General features: G+C 41.4%; 1 protein-coding gene across 1 annotated transcript in view; it reads left to right on the plus strand.

The window, feature by feature from the left end:
• Positions 1 to 758: 758 nt before the first annotated feature.
• Positions 759 to 21301, plus strand: part of LOC122540557 (baculoviral IAP repeat-containing protein 5.1-like) — a 25092-nt gene continuing 4549 nt past the window's right edge. Inside the window, 4 exon segments of the mRNA XM_043676424.1 lie at positions 759 to 836; positions 6606 to 6715; positions 19045 to 19079; positions 20647 to 20752. Coding sequence (XP_043532359.1) covers positions 759 to 836; positions 6606 to 6715; positions 19045 to 19079; positions 20647 to 20752 — 329 coding nt within the window.

A 21301-nucleotide genomic window follows, 5' to 3' on the forward strand; every position in this document is an offset into this window, starting at 1 on the left:
TGTTCAGGGATGTGTAAGTTAGTTGCATTGGTCAGGGATAATTGTAGAGGAATGGGTCTGGGTGGGTTAGTCTTCAGATGGTCGATGTGGACTTGTTGGGCCAAAAGGCCTATTTCTATGAATAAAGAACTTAGAGTAAAAATAAAGAAACTAAAAAGGAATTGTTCTTACCAATTTCCACCATAAACTCCTGTTCCTGTGTGTCTCTGGTCAAAGAGCACTTGAAATATCAGTGATGTCACTATGGGCTTCATATCAAACATTACTCAAGTGCAGAGAAAACTGGACAACATGCAGAGAGATTAACTTTACACAGCATCCATCATGTGCATAAATCTCGAGCATGAAAGGGGTCAGGACTATCTGATGCGCTTCTTGCTAACCTATACACATAATTGTGTTGAATAGTATATTTTGGGAAGACAGCATTGCTAATTCCCACCAACAAGTATGATTCTTATTAATCACTGAACAAGAGTTGTTCCACTGAACTCCTGTCCAATTGTGTTCTCTTTTTATTAAAAGTTGGGTGCTTGAAGAATCCTCAATGGAATTTATTTAAACTGATGCATCCACCACAAGGTTATTTAATAAAGGGCCCTGTTTTATTGGTTCATTCCTTCAGGAGACTTGGATGGTGGTTGAGTAGCTGCAGTTGATTATCCCTCCTCTCAGTAACAGTAAACAGTTCATTGGTGGGAGCTATTTGTTTTATCAAGTTGGTTGACCATTGTATTCAGCTTTTGGAGTACGAGTTAATGTATTCCTATGAAAATAGACTGGCCACTGTCAGAAATTGGCCATTTACTGAGAACTGTTGGTGTACACCTGAAAATGTAAGTGGAATGTTTGAATGTGCATTGTGGGAGTTAGAGCTGGTTGTGTGTGGGTATATGGATAGACTAACTGCACTGCTTTGTATTCCTGTGGAAGGAAGAGTTTAAAATACCCTGTACTCAGGGACCCTACTTCCCAACACAAAACGATGACTGTTGCAAAAGTTTGTTATGGAATAATGGGGTTTTGGAAGCTCCGCTAAATCATCCTCTGAATAAGTGCTGGCTGGCTGAGCATCATGTTCTCCAAAGAATGGGAGGCTAATGATTTTGTATATAAGTGCTATTAAATGTTTCTGGGTTTGTTGCCTGTTTAAAATGAGTTAGAGCTCTGAGTTACCACTGTTGATGTTCTTTTATGTAATAATGAGTCACGTAATACACATTTGGCTATTGAATGCAGTTAGCTTTGGCTAGCTCACTATTAAGTAGAATGATAATTCAGCAACCTGAGAATAAATGACAAAATGAAGAGATGAAATTTCTGGACTCATTGGAATAAGAATATCATTGGCTTAGTGTTTGTATTTTATTGATTCTATCCTTTGACTGCTCTGATCTTGTTCTTTGTCAGTTTCTGCTTTTTCGTTGCTGTTACCATTGATTTCATAGTCCCTATCTTATCTGCTTGCTACTTGGTAAAGGGGGAGTAACACCAATGAAAAAAGTAGGACTCCCCTAGCTTTACCCCTTATAATTCCGGACTGTAATACCTACCATGTGGGTTTATCTTTTTGTTCATTATCCTGTAGTTTCTGTTATTCATATTTGACTAACAAGGTCTACAATTTCCTAATATTGTCTAAAATCCAAGACAACAATTTCTGAGTGAAGACATTACATTCAACCCATCTTCATAAAAAAGTCTTTAGGGCCCTGTGCTTCTCTCTTTCTGAAAAGTGGAACCAATTGTTATAGACCAGGCCAGACCCCCTCAAAATATTTTAAGTTAGCCTAGACCCTAACGTTTTCATATTTTAAAAGCTGATATGAAATGGGTGTTCCCAGTAAGATGCAGCTGGGAAAGATACTTGGCCTTAAACCAAACAGAATTTATTTAAACACTATAGTTGAAACACCAACAGACGAAAGTGGAATATAAAATAACATAGAATGTTACAGCGCAGTATAGGCCCTTCACCCATCGATGTTGTGCTGACCTGTGAAACCAATCTGAAGCTCATCTAACCTACACAATTCCATTTTCAGCCGTACATCTATCCAATGACCATTTAAATGCCTACAATTGCAGGCCCCTACTACTCTGAGTAAAGAAACTATCTCTAATATCTGTCCTATATCTATCAGCCCTCAATTTAAAGCTATGCCTCCTCGTGCTAGCCATCACCATCTGAGGAAAAAGGTTCTCACTGTTCATCTGATCTAACCCTCTGATATCTTATATGTCTCAATTAAGTCACCTCTCAACCTCCTCCTCTTCAACGAAAACAGCCTCAAGTCCCTCAGCCTTTCCTCGTAAGACCTTCCCTCCATACCAGGCAACATCCCAGTAAATCTCCTCTGAACCCTTTCCAAAGCTTCCTATAATGTGGTGACCAGAACCGTACACAATACTCCAAGTGCGGCCGCACCAGAGTGTTGTACAGCTACAGCATGATCTCATGATTCTGAAACTCAATCCCTCTACTAATAAAAGCTAACACACCCGTATGCCTTCTTTCCAACCCTATCAACCTGGGTGGCAACGTTCAGGGATGCTTGGACATGGATTCCGAGATCCCTTTGCTCATCTACATTACCAAGTATCTTACTATTAGCCCAGTAATCTGTATTCCTGTTGCTCCTTATAAAGTGAATCACCTCACACTTTTCTAGATTAAACTCCATTTGCCATCTGTCAGCCCAGCTCTGCAGCTTATCTCTGTCCCTCTGTAACCGACACATCCTTCTGCACTATCTACAATTCCATCAACTTAGTGTCATCCACAAATTTACTAACCCATCCTTATACAGCCTCATTCAGGTCATTTATAAAAATGAGAAACAGCAGTGGCCCCAAAACAGATCCTTGCAGTACACCACTAGTAACTGAACTCCAGGATGAACATTTCCCATCAACCACCACTATCTGTCTTCTTTCAGCGAGCCAACTTCTGATCTAAACTGGTAAATCACCCTCATAACTTAATTTAACTACTAGAAAACTTAACAGATCTGATATAGTAATGATTACTAATTAATTGTTCCAATACAGTAACATCCCATAACACACCCCTTGGCAAAAAGGTAAATACAAATTCAGGAGAAAGTCGGAGGTATTCTTTACTGAAGTTTACAACTTCCCTGGACTCATCATGTGACTGTTACAGCTAAATCAACCTGGAAAAAATCTGAACTGTGAGAACTGGCTACTCCCCTTCCATTGTTTGCTTTGCTTATTTAACTGTATTGCTATCTGAGCCATTTGTGATATCAAACTTTTCAATTCAGTCACCTTGCTCTAGTAAAGTAATTTGAATTGTGCTGAATTTGAACATGGTAGACTGGTTAGCAAGGTTAGATCACATGGAATAGAGAGAGAACTAGCTATTTGGGTACAGAACTGGCTTGATGGTGGTGAAGGGTTGCTTATGCCACAAGGATTGGTGCTAATTCTACTGCTTTTTATCTTTGTACATAAAAGATTTTGATATGAACATAAGAGGTATGGTTAGCAAATTTGCAGATGAGACCAAAATTGGTGGTGTAATGGACAGCGAAGAAAGTTACCTCCAAGTACAACAGGATCTTGATCAGATGGGCCAGTTGATTGAGGAATGGCAGATAGAGTTTAATTTAGCTACATGTGAGGTGCTGCATTTTGGAAAAGTAAAGCAGGGCAGGACTTGTACACTTAGTGATGAGGTCCTGGGGAATGTTGCTGAACAAAGAGACCTTGGAGAGCAAGTTCATAGTTCCTTGAAAGTGGAGTTGCAAGTAGATAGGATAGTGAAGAAGGCATTTGGTATGCTTGCCTTTATTGTGCATTGAGTATAAGAGTTGGCAGGTTATGTTGTGGCTGTACAGGACATTGATTAGGCCACTATTGTATAATTCTGGTCTCCCTGCTACAGGAAGTATGTTGTGAAACTTGAAAGGGTTCAGAAAAGATTTACAGGATGCTGCCAGAGCTAGAGGGTTTGAGTTACAGGGAGAGGCTGAATAGACTGGGGCTGTTTTTCACAGAGCATCAGGGGGTGAGGGATGATCTTATAGAAATTTATAAAATCATAAGAGGCATGGATAGGGTAAATTGAGAAGGACTTTTCCCTGAGGTGGGGGAATCCAAAACCAGTGGACACAGGTTCAAGGTGAGAGGAGAAAGATTTAAAAGGGACCTTGGGGTCACACAGAGGGTGCTGAGTGTATGGAATCAGCTGCCAGAGGAAATGCTAGAGGTCTGTACAATTATAACATTTTAAAAGGCATATGGAAGGTACATGAATAAGAAGAGTTTAGAGGGATATGGGCCAAATGCTGGCAAATACTTGTTTTTTCCTGGTTCCATAGGGGAACTCTTGCTATCTGTTCATTTGCTGGCCAGGCTTCTGAGGTTTAGATTAGAGTGGTGCTGGAAAAGTGCCTCATCATATTTTACATTTGATGTTCTGGAATTTCTGACCTTTTTACCTACACAGGAGCTAAATAGTACTCTTGGGATCATGACCTTCTATTCTGCAGTTTTAAATCCCCAGTTTGGAACTCACTAAATCATTTTGTTTAACATTTTAGTCTCCATTTTTATATATAAATATATAATTGTTATTGAACCTGTTGCATTGGATTCTCAATTTAAACTATGTAAACACTTATTGCAATTTGTCAGATTTTTTAAAATCATGGGATCCAGGCTATTGTAGGTGTTGGTGTTTTAAAAATTATCAAGTTTACTCTATTCCTACTCTCTTCCTCCACCTTTTATATTTCTTTCCGATCATTTTACCAAGTTTATTTTTGGTAAAACTTATCATTCAGTTTTACTTTAAAATCAATATCGCACCAGGGTTGTGGACACAGATTCAATAGTAATTTTTCTCAAACAATTAAACATGAATCCACACTTATTTTCTCTAGCAATGGAGAGAGGAACTAAGTTTACTTTGAGTAGTTTCTCTCAAACAGCATGTGTAGGGCTGAATATTGTCATTTGGAACAGTCCATTCTGTAAGTCAACTTTTGAACAGTTCAGTATTTTTAAGGAAAAGGGGAGATGACTAAAGTAAATTCAGATTATTTAAATTGAGGATTTATCACGGTCTAGATTGTCTTGATGTCAAAGATTGTCAAAGAATGTGGTGCTGGAAAAGCACAGTTGGTCAGACAGCATCCAAGGAGCAGGACAGTCGACTTTTCTGGCATAAGTCCTTCATCAGGAATGCCTGAAATGTTAACTCTCCTGTTCCTCAGATGCTGCCTGCGCTTCTCCAACAAGCCACTCTTTGACTCTGATCTCCAGCATCTGCAGTCCTCGCTTTTTCCTATTCTCTTGATGCAGTAAAGAACGTTGTATTTGCTGCCATCTGCAAATTGTAACTTCTGACATCTGCAAAGTTAGCTAGAACTGAACAGTCAGGGATTGTAATTTAAAAGTAAGTATTTTTTTAAAAATACACCTTGAGTTTTTTTTCATATTCCAAATCAATTATCAATGAACAGCTCCTCAGGCCCAAGGAAATTAATTCTGTATTTTGTACAGTATTATATTAATTTTCTCCTTTTTTCTGTATCTTCGATATACTTTTAATCTTTTTTAAGCTACCTTAATTCTTCATGTCACAATCTTTTTTTTGTTTTCTACAAAAATAAAATTGGTTTGCAGGTTTATAATTAAACTTATAGAAGGGAAATAATTGCAACAATATTATTGTCCTAGCATTCCAGAACCCAGACTAATGATGATTGCAGACAAGAGCTCAATCCTGCTTAGAAACTTCAATTCAATTATACTGTGTTTTTTTTTAAAACTACTCTGATCATGAAAAATTTTCATTAAAAAGCCATCAGGTTCATTAATGTTCAGGGAGTGGACGGTGAGTAAATAAAAATCTGGCCCCAAAACCTGGTGTGACATCCATGTGACTCCTGACTCAGAAATATAATTACCACTCAACTGTTCAGTGAAATGTTCTAGTAACTTCCAATAGCATCTGATGTGCCTATTATGACGGCAATCAAAATTCAGTCATACAGCATGGAAACAGACCCTTTTGTCCATGATGCACATAATCTCAAACTAACCTAGTCCCACCTGCCTGCTCCTAGCTCATCCCTTGAAACCTTTCCTATTCATATGCTTATCCAACTATCTTTTAAATATTATAATTGTACCCACATCCACCACTTCTTCAGGAACTTCATTTCACATTTGAACTACTGTGTTTTTTTTTCAAAGAAATGTCTCATGTCTTTTTTTAAATCTCTCACCTCACCTTAAAAATGTGCTCTCTAGTCATGAAATCCACCATCCTAGGGAAAAGACAATTATCATTAACTCTATCTATACCCCTCATTATTTCATAAACTTCTGTAAGTACTGACCTTTCCATGAATGATACTTGTTACTTCCTCGTTTCTGTCTTGAGAAATCAACATGATTATCTGCTGAGTCAGTCTATTTGTTTGACTTTATTAAGAGATTGCTTGTAGTTAGCTTGAGGATGAAATGAATGATGGGGGGAGAGGGAGGGAAGCCCAGTCTATGAAGTTCACAAGACTTTGTGGTCAGCAGCATGTTATTGATGATGATGATGATTCACTGTTTCTGTCCAGATGGCCAAGGCTTGATTCCTACACTGCCCAACTGAAAATGAACCTGATGTCACCACTTGCTTTTTCTGTCTGAAGGAGTTGGAAAGCTGGGAACCTGAAGATGAACCCTGGTATATGGGAGGAGAAGGGTTGGATGTTTCAAATATTAAGTCTATTGGAATGAATTTTGAAGTTGTGTGGAGCTGTTTATAATGCTGGGTGTATGGTTAACTTGGAACCTTGTGTGCAGTGTTAAAAGTAATAGAATTTGTGTAGCACGAGGGAACTATTTGGCCAGTTATGTTATTCTGGTGCTACACCTCTGCTCTTTCTCGATATGAATGACATGATGAGGACAACATTGAGATAATAAGACATGAGAAATAGGAACAGGAGAAGGCCAGTCTTCTAAACTTCAGTGAGTAGGGTCCCAACCTGTTTCACCATTGCTATCAATCCCTCACATCAGGGATCATATTAGTGATATGTGGCTGTCAGGGAAACACTTGATATTGTTCTAAATGAGTTGTAACATTGCTCATGGTCTGTCATGGAATAAAGGGACAGTAGCAACACTGATTTTACAATAGTTGAGTGACAGGAAGAATGAAGCAAGACAATATAAAAGAAAAGATGTGCATCAGACAGACCTCGTTCTACATTCATGAACCATTGAAAATGATGGAACAGATTGAGAGAACATTCAGCAAACTCAAAAATCTTTGTTAAACTTGTACCAAATCATGGTGGATATCAATGGGACTATTATCTTTGTTCTGAATGCCATACTCGGGAAGGGTTTAGATATTGCAAAAAAACCTCAGTGAAACAGTTACACAAATAGAATGAAGAAGTTGGACCTTTTCTCTTAGAGCAAAGGTTAAAATGAAATTTGATGGGGTCAGGATTCCACTGCCCCAAAGGTGGGAAGGCTCAAGGACTTGAGGTAATCTAGATTGGTTAAAAATCACACAACACCAGGTTATAGTCCAATTAATTGGAAGACCTGATGAAGGAGCGACGCTCCGAAAGCTAGTGTGCTTCCAATTAAACCTGTTGGACTATAACCTGGTGTTGTGTGATTTTTAACTTTGTACACCCCAACTTTGTACACACTCACACACACACACACACTCTCACACGCACACTCCCACACACACACACAACTCTTACACCATACACACAGATACACACACTCTTACACACACACACACTCACACACACACACATCTCCAAATTATTCCAAACCAGTGAAATACAAATAATGAACTCTGATGCTGGAGAAATAAAAACAGAACATGCCATGGGTATTCCAATCTGGCAGATATATGAAGAGAGAAACACAGTTAATGTTTTAAGGCTGATTATAGTTCTGAAAAACAGTCACATGGACACAACATGAACTTTTTCTCTTTCCATGGATGCTGCCAAACCTCCTGAGTTTCTGTAGCACTTTGTTTTTAATTCAGATCTCTCCAGCATCCACGTGACTTTGCTTTTATTTGGGAGTTTAATTCACCACCATTTCTGTTTCCACGCATGTCCATTTTGAACAAAAACAGAAATGGCTGGATTTAGTTCAGCAGATCTGGCAGCATCTGTGGAGACAAATCAGAGATAATGTCTCTGGTTGACAACCCACAGTTCTTTTGGTTTCTATGTCTAAGTTAAAATTCTGTTTTATTTTCTATGGGATTGCCATTTGAACCTTTCAGTTTATTAGCCTTCATTTGCTTTCTATTTCCTCCTGGTATTTATTTTTGCAACCACATCTTAAAACCATAAGACGTAGAAGCAGTAATTAGCCATTGAGCCTATCAAATCTGCTCCGCTTTTCAATCATGGCTGATAAGTTTCTCAATCCCAATCTCCCACTTTCTTCCCGTAATCCTTGATCCCCTTGGTAATCAAGAACCTATCTATCTTCATCTTAAATTTATTCAATGACCTGGCCTCCACAGCCTTCTGTGGCAGTGAACTCCATAGAAGTTCTCCTTATATCCATTCTCAAAAGGTCTTCCCTTTACTCTAAGTGCCCTCAGGTTCTAGTCTCCCCTAACAATGGAAATGTCTTCCACACTATCCAGGCCATTCAATATTCCATAAGTTTCTATTAGACCCCCCTCATCCTTCTAAATTCCGTTGAGTATAGACCTAGAGTCCTCATATGTTCCTCACGTGAGGCGTTTCATTCCTGGAACCATTCTTGTAAGCTCCTGTGAACACACTCCAGGGCCAGTAATCCTTCCTGAAATATGGGGCCCAAACTGCACATACTCCTCCAAACATGGTCTGACAAGGACCTTTTAGAGCATCAGAAGTACATCCCTGCTTTTATGATTAGATTAGATTCCCTACAGTGTGGAAACAGGCCCTTCGGCCCAACAAGTCCACACCAACCTTCCAAAGAGCAACCCAGACAGACCCATTCCTGGACATTTGCCCCTGACTAATGCAACTAACAGTACAGGCAATTTAGCATGGCCAGTTCACCTGACCTGCACATCTTTGGAATGTGGGAGGAAACCGGAGTACCCGGAGGAAACCCACGCAGACACAGGGAGAATATTCTAGTCCTCTCAAATTAAAATCCAACATTGCATTTGCCTTCCTAACTACCGACCCAACCTCGTGGACGGCACGGTGGCACAGTGGTTAGCACTGTTGCCTCACAGCGCCAGAGACCTGGGTTCAATTCCCACCTCAGGCAACTGACTGTGTGGAGTTTGCACATTCTCCCCGTGTCTGCGTGGGTTTCCTCCGGGTGCTCCGGTTTCCTCCCACAGTCCAAAGATGTGCAGGTCAGTGGAATTGGCCATGCCAAATTGCCCATTGTGTTAGGTAAGGGGTAAATGTAGGGTTATGGGTGGGTTGTGCTTCGGTGGGTCGGTGTGGACTTGTTGGGCCAAAGGGCCTGTTTCCACACTGTAATGTAATGTAAAACCTACACGTTTACCTTGAGAGAATCCTGAACTAGAACTCTCAAGTCTCTTTGCACTTAGACTTATGAATTTTCTCCCCATTTAGAAAATAGTCCATGCCTCTATTCTTCCTACCAAAGTGCATGACCTAACACTTTTCCATGTTGTACTCCATCTGCCACTTCTTTGCCTACTCTCCTTACTTGTCCCAATTCTTCATGAGGTCTCCTCGCTGCCTCAACATTACCTGTCCCTCTACCTATTTTTGTATTGTCTGCAAAGTTAGACAGAATGCCATAAATTCCTTCATCTAGATCGTTATTGTATCAAGTGAAAAATTGTAGTTCCAACACTGACTCTTGCAGAACACCACTTGTCGCTGGCTGCGATCCTGAGAAAGACCCTTTTATCCCCAATCTCTGCTTTCTGTCATAGCCAAGCTTATATCCATATTAGCACCTTACCTCTAACACCATGGGCCCTTATCTTACTTAGCACCTTGTCAAAGGTTTTCTTGATGTCCAAATAGATAACATCCATTTGGTCTCCTCGGTCTAATCTGCTTATTACTACTTCAAAGAATGCTAGAAAGTTTATCAGGCATGACCTCCCCTCGAAACCAGGCTGACTTTGCCCTATTTTACCATACACTTCCAAGTATTCAGAAATCTCATCCTTCACAATGGATTCCAGGATCGCATCCACGACCGAGGTTAGGCTAATTTGTAATCTGTAATTTTCCATTTTTTGCCTAACTTCCTTTTTAAACAGGGGTGTCACATTAGCGATTTTCTAGTCCTCTAGGACTCTTCCTGACTCTAGCGATTCCTGAAAGCTCACCACTAACGCCTCCAATAACTCTTCAGCTATCTCCCTTAGAACTCTGGGGTGTAGTCCATCTGGTCCAGGTATTTATCCACCTTTAGGCCATTCAGTTTTTCTAGCACCTTCTCCTTGGTGATGACCACCATAGTCAACTGTACCCGCTCACTCTCAAATTTTTGGGATATTATTTGTGTCTTCTATCATGAAGTAATTATTCAGTTCCTCAGCAATTTCCCTATTTCTCACTACTATCTCTCCAGTGTCATTTTCCAGTAGCCCAATTTCCGCTCTTGCCTCTCTTTTGCCCTTATATATCAAAAGAAATTCTTACAATGTTCCTTTATATTACTGACTAGCTTCCTTCCTATTTAATCTTTTTTTTTGTTACCCTCTGTTGGTCTTTGTAAGCTTCCCATTCTTCTGATTTCCCACTGCCCTTTGCCACATTATATGTGTTCTCTTTTGCTTTTAAGCTCAACCTGACTTACCTAGTCAGCCGTGGTTGCCTTATCCTCCCTGTACCGTCCTTCTTTGTCCTCAGGATGAATCTCTGCTGTGTCTTGAGAATTACTGCCAGAAATTCCTGCCATTGCTGTTCTACTGTCTTTCCTGCAATGCTCTCTCAGTTGATTCTACCTAGCTCCTCCCTCATGTTTCTGCTGTTGCCTTTATTCAACTCTGATTCTATCTTCTCCCTCTCAAATTACAAAGTAAATTCAATCATATTATGATCACTACCTCCTAAGGGTTCCTTCACCTTAAGCTCCCTTATCAATTCTGTCTCATTGCACAACATTAAATCTAGTATTGCCTGTTCCCCAGTGGGCTTCTTAACAAGCTGCTCCAAAAACCCTTCGTATAAACATTCCACAAATTCCTTTCCTTTGAACCACTACCAACCTGATTTTCAAGGAACACCTGCATATTGAAATCACCCATTGCCTTTGCCTTTCTGACACATTTTTTTTCTGTCTTTTAGTGTATCTTGCGCCCTAGCTCCTGACTACTGTTTGGAGCCTGTACATAACTCCAACTATAGTTGCAGTTCCTCAATTTTAGCCACACAGATTCTACATCATCTGTCCCTATGTCATTTCTTACTAATAAGGTAACTCCACCTACCCCATCAGCCCACCTGCCTATCTTTTTGAAAGGACGTTCAGCTCCCATTTCTGATCTCCTTGAAGACACGATTCTGTAATGCCCACCACGCCATTCCTGTCTATTTCGATCTGTGCCACCAGCTCATTTACATCATTTGTTTCACTGCGTGCATTCAGATTTAACACTTTCAGTCCTATATGAAGCCCCCCTTTTGTCATTGTCCTTCATTTGTCCAGTGTGCTTGAAGTTTGATTGCTAACCCTTTCCAAACATTTTCTTTTGTGTCTTTTCTGGAGATTTTAATAACCTCTCCTGTGCTCTGCACTCCTATCACCTCCTTGAATTCGGGATTTCTAATTTCCCACATAACTACACCACACCTCCCCCACCCGCTCCCCCACCATCACCCCCAGCCCATTTAGTTTAAAGCTCTGTCTACAGCCCCAGTTATGTGTTTTGGTCCCAGCACTGTTCAGATAAAGACCATCCCATCAGAACAGGTCCATTCTTCCCCAGTACTGGTGTCAATGTCCCATGAGTTCAAACCTATTTCTCACATATCAATCTTTAAGCCATCCATTTACTTTCTCAATCTTATTGATCCTGTGCCAATTAGCTCATGGCTCAGGTAGTAATTCAGAGATTATTACATTTTTAGTTCTGCTTGTTAATTTGGCTTCTAGATGTTCATAAACTCTTAGTAGAACCTCAGCCCTAGTTTTATTGATGTTGTTGATACCTACATGGATCATGAGCACTGGACCTTTACCCTCTCACTCTAAGTTCATTTGCAGCCCAGATGAGATATCCCAAACCCGAGCAGCAGGCAGGAGCACAACCTTCAGGACTCTTGATCCTGGTCACAGTGAACAGTGACTTTGCCTCTACCTATGCTATCCTAAATTATAACAACATTTCTATTTTCTCCTCCCACTTGAATGGCTCCTTACTCCAAGGTGCTGCAGTTAGTCAGTTCATTCTCCCTGCAGTCCCCATTCCCATCCAGGAGGAGAAAGTGAGGTCTGCAGATGCTGGAGATCAGAGCTGAAAATGTGTTGCTGGAACAGCGCAGCAGGTCAGGCAGCATCCAGGGAACAGGGGAATCGACGTTTCGGGCATAAACCCTATGCCCAAAACGTCGATTCTCCTGTTCCCTGGATGCTGCCTGACCTGCTGCGCTGTTCCAGCAACACATTTTCAGCCCATTCCCATCCACACAGGAAGCAAAACTCTCGAACCTGAGTCTCCTGCAAATCTATCTCCTGGGTCCATCTACCTGCCTCACTTACAACCACACCCTTCTGTCCCTGACCAATGGCCGAATTTGAGTTAGTTACTCTCAGGCGTGTGACTATTTCCTGAAACACAGCTTCCAAGTAACACTCCCCTCCCTGATGTGTTGGAATGTTTGAAGTTCAGACTCCAGCTCATCAACTCTGAGGGCTGCACAAGAATGCAACCATCATTTTATAGAAGACCATGAAGAAGACCATATTCCCCTCAGTTCTTCCAGCAACCAGAATTTACTACAGACATGGAAACTGGAAACTACAATGGGATTCACCAGCTTTCACATTATGCAGAAAGAACATATCACCTGACCCTCCATCTTTATTTTATTTAATTGGCTTTGAATTAAAAAAAGCTTTTTATATCTCTGCATATTTTCTTAATCTGAATGCAAGCTGTAACCGAAAATTTAATAAGGTTCAATTTAACACAGATTCAAATTTACCAGATTTCCTATTTACCAATCAAATCACAAACCTCATGAGATGTCACTTGTCAGTTTTCCCCTCAGAATCAAACTCTTACTCCTCAGAATCAAATCAGACTGACCTCTGCTTGCTCCCACTCAGTTCCGGTCTTGAAGTGGAGAATCACAATCATGACTGTTTCTGGCGCTAACTTAGCTAAAGAGTTCCAACTGACTTTAGCAGAGTCATTGGGGACATTTAAACCACTGCTGGACATGCACATGGATAGCAATGAGTTGAGGGGTGCGGAGGTTAAGTTACTATATTTTACATTAGGATTAAATCTTGGCACAACATCGTGGGCCAAAGGGCCTGTTGTGTGCTGTACTTTTCTATGTTCTATGTTCTATGAATTTTCATACAGTCTTCTATGACATGATGGTTGCATTCTTGTGCAGCCCCTTGTTATAGCAAAATTCTATTTTAGAAACAATGCTTAAAGTGTTGGTACTGTTAATTGTGTTATAGCCAACACACACTTTAAAGATTCATACTGCAGAAATAGCATCCCCATTACAGCGAATATGCATTGACAAAACGTGTGTTATAACAGAATATTGTTATAATACATTGTTATAATACAATACAAGCAAGGGAGGAGATTTCTCTGGGAAACAAGGGAGGAGATTCTCTGGGAAGCAAGGGAGGAGATTGCAGAGCCATTGGCCTTGATTTTTATGTCCTCGTTGTCTACAGGAGTAGTGCCAGAAGACTGGAGGCTAGCAAATGTGGTTCCCTTGTTCAAGAAGGGGAGTAGGGATAACCCTAGTAACTATAGGCCGGTGAGTCTCACTTCTGTTGTGGGCAAAGTCTTAGAGAGAATAGTAAGGGATAGGATTTATGCACATCTGGATAGGAATAATGTGATCAAGGATAGTCAGCATGGTTTTGTGAAGGGCAGGTCGTGCCTCACAAACCTTATTGAATTCTTTGAAAAGATGACGAAGGAGGTTGATGAGGGGAAAGCGGTAGATGTGGTATATATGGATTTTAGTAAGGCGTTTGATAAGGTTCCCCATGGTAGGCTACTGCAGAAAATACGGAGATATGGCATTGAGGGTGAGTGGGAGGTCTGGATTAGGAATTGGCTGGATGGAAGAAGACAGAGGGTAGTAGTTGATGGCAAAGTTTCTTCATGGAGTGCCGTCACTAGCGGTGTTCCGCAAGGATCTGTTTTGGGACCATTGCTGTTTGTCATTTTTATAAATGACATGGAAGAGGGGTTAGAAGGTTGGGTAAGCAAGTTTGCGGATGATACGAAAGTCGGAGAAGTTGTTGACAGTGAGGAAGGATGTGGCAGGTTACAGCAGGATATAGAGAAGCTGCAGAGCTGGGCAGAAAGGTGGCAAATGGAATTCAATCTATCCCAGTAACCTGGCTTTCTTCATTGCCTTCCTATAGACTTCAGAACCTAGAAGCCTTCTTATAACAGTAAATGTCTTCCATCACTATAACGTTCCATATCTCTGTTAGTATATACAATACTCTCCTCCCTGAAACACCCCCTGTCTGTGCCTCTCAGACTGCCTGCCTCTCCCTACATCCATCCCTATTCCTGTCTCCAGAATCTAATCCAGCTCCCTCTATCTCTGTAAATTCCTCCAATCCCCAAACCCGTTTGTCCCACTATTACGAGGGGGCATAGCTTTAAATTAAGGGGTGGTAGGTATAGGACAGATGTTAGGGGTAGGTTCTTTACTCAGCGAGTCGTGAGTTCATGGAATGCCCTGCCAGTAGCAGTGGTGGACTCTCCCTCTTTATGGGCATTTAAGTGGGCATTGGATAGGCATATGGAGGATAGTGGGCTAATGTAGGTTAGGTGGGCTTGGATCGGCGCAACATCGAGTGCCAAAGGGCCTGTGCTGCGCTGTATTTTTCTATGTTCTATGTTCTATAACATCCTGTATTGTTAATCCAGACATGATTATAGATATCTTAGTGACACAGCAGACCTTGGATAGGTGTTCTTGCTGCATCCTGAGGTCATGCCGGGTACTGTCATATGAACATTTTAGACACCTATGCCTCATGCTTTCTCAGTTATTCTGGTGCCTAGTTTCATAGGTTTTTTTTATCTAATGTCTTAACAAAAAATATTTTCTCTTCATCAGCATCTTGTTTGTTTCAATCAAGTCAGTTCTGAATTCCAGTGGTACAAGCCTAGTTTATCCAGCCATTCAGTCATAGGACAATCACTCATTACAGCTATTTGCCTAGTGTACATTCTCTGAGCTGCTTCCAACACATGTCCATTCTTAAATTCTAATGGCTTTCCTGATTATTCATAACTGTGATTTACACATGAAGATGCATCCCCATTTTGATAATATTAAAGAATGCCAGTGTATTTCCAGGTCAGGATGGTGAGTGGTCTGGAGAGGGACTTGATGGTTTTCCCATATATCCCTTGTCCTTCGAGGTGGAATTGGTTTTCGGCTTAGAAGGTGCTGCCTAAGGAGCATTAGTGAATTTCTGCAGTGTATCATGCAGATGGCAACAGGAATTTATAACCATGTCTCAGCTTCATTCATTACCTAGTGGTTTCAAGATGTTTGACAGTCAAATCATCAATTCACTTCTTAATGTGAAAATCTAAGTATTTATAAATCATTGCATAGAACGCATTGTATTTCTCATGCAATTTCTCAAAATTGTATAATACTGCCATATTAAATTAATTCAACAGCTTGTTTTACAAGGACTCCAAATAAAACTATTGAGTTGAGGAAGATCTTCTTCACCCAAAGGGTTGTAAATCTGTGGAATTCCTGGCCCAGTGAAATAGTTGAGGCTCCCTCATTGAATGTTTTTAAAGCAAAGGTAGTTTCCTTTTTGAGAAGTAAAGGAATTAAATCTTATGGTGAGTGGGTGGGTTAGCGGAAATCCATGAAACGATCTGCCCTGATCTCCTTAAATGGTGGGGCAGGCTTGCTGAGCCAGATGGCCAACTCTTGCTCTTTGTTTTTATGTTGTTATGTTTTGGCAGGGTATAAAGAGCCCAAGGATAATTCAGAAAAAAAAGTAGGACCTTTCAAGATTTCTGCAATTGATCTTGAAAATATATACTGCCGCAGTGTTTGTGGTGGAGGGAATGGATGTTTATTGATATGGTGCCAATCAAGTCAGTTGCTTTGTTCTGGATGGTGTCAAGCGTCTTGAGTGATGTTAAAGCTGCACTCATCCAGGCAAGTAGGGAATATTCTATCACAGTCCTGACCTGTGCCTTGTAGATGATGGAGATGCTTTTGGGGAGTCAAGAGGTGATTACTTGCTGCAGTTTTCCTAGCCTGAGACATAAGATTAATTGTCATTTAGAAAGTCATGGACTGGTCAGGGCTTTAAGGGAAGGTCATGCCTAACAAATTTCATTGAATTCTTTTGAGGAAGTGACCAGGAGGGTTTGAGGTTAGTGCAGTGAATATTCTCTACATGGATTTTAGTAAGACATTTGACAAAGTCCCACATGGCAAAAAGCAAAAATCTGAGGAATACAGGGCAATGTCGAATTGGATCCAAAATTGGCTTAGTAACAATGAAAAGCTGTTTCAAGTGGTATCCTGCAGGGCTTAGTTTTGTTTCTTGCTGCTTGTTTTATATGCTACTAATTTGGAGTTGAAGGCGGGGAGCATAATTGCACATGACACATAAACTGGCCAAATAGTGGATGGTGTAGACAATAGCTGTAACTCCAAAATGATATAGATGGGTTGCGTATTACAGTAATACTACTCTAAGATCAAACTAACCTACATACCCTTCATTTTATTATCATCCATGTGCCTATCCCAGAGTCACTTAAATGTCCCTAATCTATCTGACTTCATGCACCCACCTACCTCTGACATAGAATCATAGAATCCCTACATTGTGGAAACAGGCCCATTGGTCCAATAATTCCACACCGATTCTCTGAAGAGAGAGACCCATTCTCTTAACCTATTATCCTATAGTTAGCTAATGCACCTAACCTACACATGCCTGAACACTATGGGCAATTTAGCATGGCAAATTCACCTGATCTGCACATCTTTGGATTGTGGGAGGAAACCGGAGCACCCGGAGGAAACCCACGCAGACACGGGGAGAGCATACAAACTCCACATAAACCGTCGCCCAAGGCTGGAATCGAACCCTGGTCCGTGCCACCATGCCATCCCAAACCTTCCTCCAATCACCTTAAAATTATACCACCCTGTGACAGCCATTTCTGCCCTCTGGCTATCCACTCTATCTATGCCTCTCATGTACACCTCTATCAAGTTACCTCTCATCCTTCTTTATTCCTTTGAGAAAAGCCCTTGCTCCCTCCACCTTTCTTCATAAGACATGCTCTCCAGGCCAGGCAGCACCCTGGTAAATCTCCTCCACACACTCTCTAAAGCTTCCATATCCTTCCTATAATGAGGTAACCAGAACTGGACACAATATTCAAGTGTGGTGGTCTAACCAGGTCTTTATAGAGCTGCAGCATGACCTCGTGGCTCTTAAACTCAATCCCCCCGCTAATGAAAGCCAATACACCATATTCCTTCTTAACAGCCCCATCAACTTGGGTGGCAACTTTGAGGGACCTATAGATGTGGATGCCAAGATCTTCATACTGTTTCTTCATATTGCCACGAACTCTGCCGGTAACTCTGTAATCTGCATTCAAATTCGTGGAGTTAGTGGAGTGGGCAGGAATGTAATAGCTGGGGGCAAAAGTGAGGACTACAAAAGCTGGCGATTAGAGTTGAGAGTGTGGTGCAGGAAAAGCATAGCAGGTCAGGCAGCAAATGAGGAGCAGGAAAATCAATGTTTCTGGCAAAAGACCTTAATCAGCAATAACGTAATAGATGGTGTTCAACTCTAAGTGTGAGGTAATGCATTTAGGGTGGTCAAACATTAAAAGGGAATATACCATAAAATAATACACTGAGAGGGGTTGATGAAGTGAAAGGGATGGCACAGTGGCTCAGTGGTTAGCACTGCTGCCTCACAGTGCCAGGGACCCGGGTTTGATTCCTGCCTTGGGCGATTGTCTGTGTGGAGTTTGCACATTCTCCCCGTGTCTGCAGGTTTCCTCTGGGTGCTCCAGTTTCCTCCCACAATCCAAAGATGTGCAGGACCCATAGTGTTAGGTGCATTAGTCAGGAGTAGATATAGAGTAGGGGAATGGGTCTGGATGGGTTACTCTTCGGAGGGTCGGTATGGACTTAGGCCGAATGACCTGTTTCCATATTGTAGGGAATCTAATCTAATCTTGGTGTGCAAGTGCACACGTCACTAAAGATAGCAATAAAAGTAGATAAGTTTATAAAGAAAGTATATGGAATACTGTACTGCAGCAGAGGTATAAAGTACTAGTGTAGGAATATGCTGATGAAACTGTATAAGACACTGGTTAGATCGCAACTGGAGCATTGTGTGCAGTTCTGGTCACCATATTACAAGAAAACCACAATACATACACCACATTGCTCTGGAAAGAGTGCAGAGAAGATTTAGAAGAATGTTGTGACAGGGCTTATAGCTACTAGGAGAGACTGGAGGAATTGGGGTTGGTTTCCTTGGAACATAGGAGACAGAGTTGACATGACTGAGTTTTACAAAACTGAGGTGTAGAGAGAATAGAGAGGAGGAACCTGTTTCCCTTGGCAGCAAGATCAAAAATGAAGGGTTGTAGATTCCAGCTAGGTGGCAAAAAGATTATAAGGGACGTGAGGAAAAGTGTTTTTTTATGCAAAGTGTGGTTGAGTGACTGGAATTTACTGCTTGGCTTAGTGGTGAATACAGAGACCCTAAACTCTTTCAAATTGTACCTAGCTCTGCACCTTAACCTTGCAGTTTACAACATTTATGGGTTGTTTACAGGAAGATGGGATTAGAAAGATGTTTGGGTGGCTTTGGTAAGCATGGATAAGATGGACTGAATGTCCCCCTTGTGCAGTGTATTATTTCTATTTTCTACATTTCAACTAGTTAGAAATGATCTGAGTAAGACATATAACAGCAGGAACTGGAGATCTAAAACTAAAATAGCAATTGCTGGCAGAAATCAGCAGGTCTGGCAGTATCTCCGAGATTCTTTCAAATCTAGTGACTCAACATCAGAACTGAGATTATTCTTTATTCACTAATTACTTGTTAATGAGATGAATTTGACCTTTTCTGTTCTTGGCATTTGAGTGTTGGAGTAGTTAGAGGAGAGATGTGATGCCAGCCACACTTTCCTGTGTTTGCTACCTGCAACTGATTGCTGGAATGTGGTGTTTTAAGATTGTTTTCTGGCTGCAGACTATGAAGAGAAGTTGCTTATGTGTTGTCTTTGCACAGCCGATTCCCCATTTTGCCTTGCAAGCATGTGATATAGAGGCAGCATTAGTCAGCTGGCAATTGCCTCACTGTAGTTCCTTGGGCACAATGGGCAAGAAGCCCTTTTCACCTACAATTTAGATAACTCAAAAGTATACCATCTACCAACATGGAAAATTTAGTTTAATGCTTGATTTAGTATGGAGAAAGTGAGGACTACAGATGAGGAGCTCAGAGTCGAAAAGTGTGGTGCTGGAAAAGTGCAGCCAGTCAGGCAGCATTTGAGGAGCAGGAGAATCAACGTTACGGGCATAAGCCCTTCATCAAGAATGAGGCTTGTGGGCCAAGGGGACTGAGATAAATGGAAGCTGTGTGGAACTGGGAATGGAATAGGTAGATGAACCTGGGGTGAAAGTGATAGGTCGGAGAGGTGTGTGGGGCAGATAGATGGGAAGGAAGATAGACAGGTCAAGGGGGCAGTGCCAAGTTGGAAGTTTGGGACTGGGATAAGGTGGGGAGGGGAAATGAGGAAACTGGTGAAATTCACATTGATGCCATGCGTTTGGAGGGTCCCAAGGTGGAAGGTGAGGCGTTTTTCCTGTAGGTGTTGGGTTTTTTTTAGATTAGATTAGATTACTTACAGTGAGGCAGCAGTGCTAACCACTGTGCCACCGTGCCGCCCTGATTAGGGTTTGGTGATAGAGGAGGCCCAGGACCTGCATGTCCTTGGAGTGGGAGGGGAAGTTGAAGCATTCAGCTACAGGATGATGGGTTGGTTAGTGCAGATGTCCCAGAGATGTTCCCTGAAACGATCCAGAAGGTGACATCTCCTCTCCCTAGTGTACAGGAGACCACATTGGGTGCAACAGATACAGTAGATAGTGTGTGGCAGTACAGGTAAATCTCTTTCGGATGTGGAAGAATCATTTGGGGCCTTGGACAGTGATTGGCCAGACTTGGTATATTACCTCACCAATGTGACCAGCTGGGAATTGGCTTTGGATGGAATGCAATGAAACAGTCATCAAGGTTATTGTGAACTGGGTTGGAATCAATGTTAGCACATATAGGATCTTTCTGGCAAATCACAACTGTGACTGTTCCATTAACTAATCTTTGTTTTAATTTTTTTCTCCTCCCCTCAACCTGCCAACAAATTAGAACATCAGAGTCATTCTCCAACTTGTGCATTCCTCTTTATGAAAATTGATGTATTAGATCTGACTATAGAAGAGTTCTTCAGATTGGAAATGGAGCAGCTGAAGTTGTACATGATGATTTTTCCATGTAATTTTACAGCAAGGGGGATGGAAAGTGGAAGGATATCTGCTTGCTCTCTCGTGGTCTCTCTCATTTATTCTGTGTGTTTCTGAGATTTCTGAAAGGCATTTACTTAGAACAAATAACAACACAGCATAGGAACAGGCTCTTTGGCCCTGCATGCCTGTGCTAACGTATTCAGCCCTTCCACACAAAGCTATCTTCTCTTGCAGGATCCACACCCTTCTATTCGACAAGGTTCCCCATGGGAGACTGATTAGAAAGGTTAGATCTCATGGAATACAGGGAGAACTAGCCATTTGGCTACAGAACTGGCTTAAAGATAGAAGACAGAGGGTGGTGGTGGAGGGTTGTTTTTCAGACTGGAGGCCTGTGACCAGTGGAGTGCCACAAGGATCGGTGCTGTGCTTTTTGTCATTTACATAAATGATTTGGATGCGAGCATAAGAGGTACAGTTAGTAAGTTTGCAGATGACACCAAAATTGGAGGTGTAGTGGACAGCGAAGAGGGTTACCTCAGATTACAACAGGATCT

The sequence above is a fragment of the Chiloscyllium plagiosum genome, chromosome 35, assembly GCF_004010195.1.
Source record: "Chiloscyllium plagiosum isolate BGI_BamShark_2017 chromosome 35, ASM401019v2, whole genome shotgun sequence".
NCBI classification, from domain to species: Eukaryota; Metazoa; Chordata; class Chondrichthyes; order Orectolobiformes; family Hemiscylliidae; genus Chiloscyllium; species Chiloscyllium plagiosum.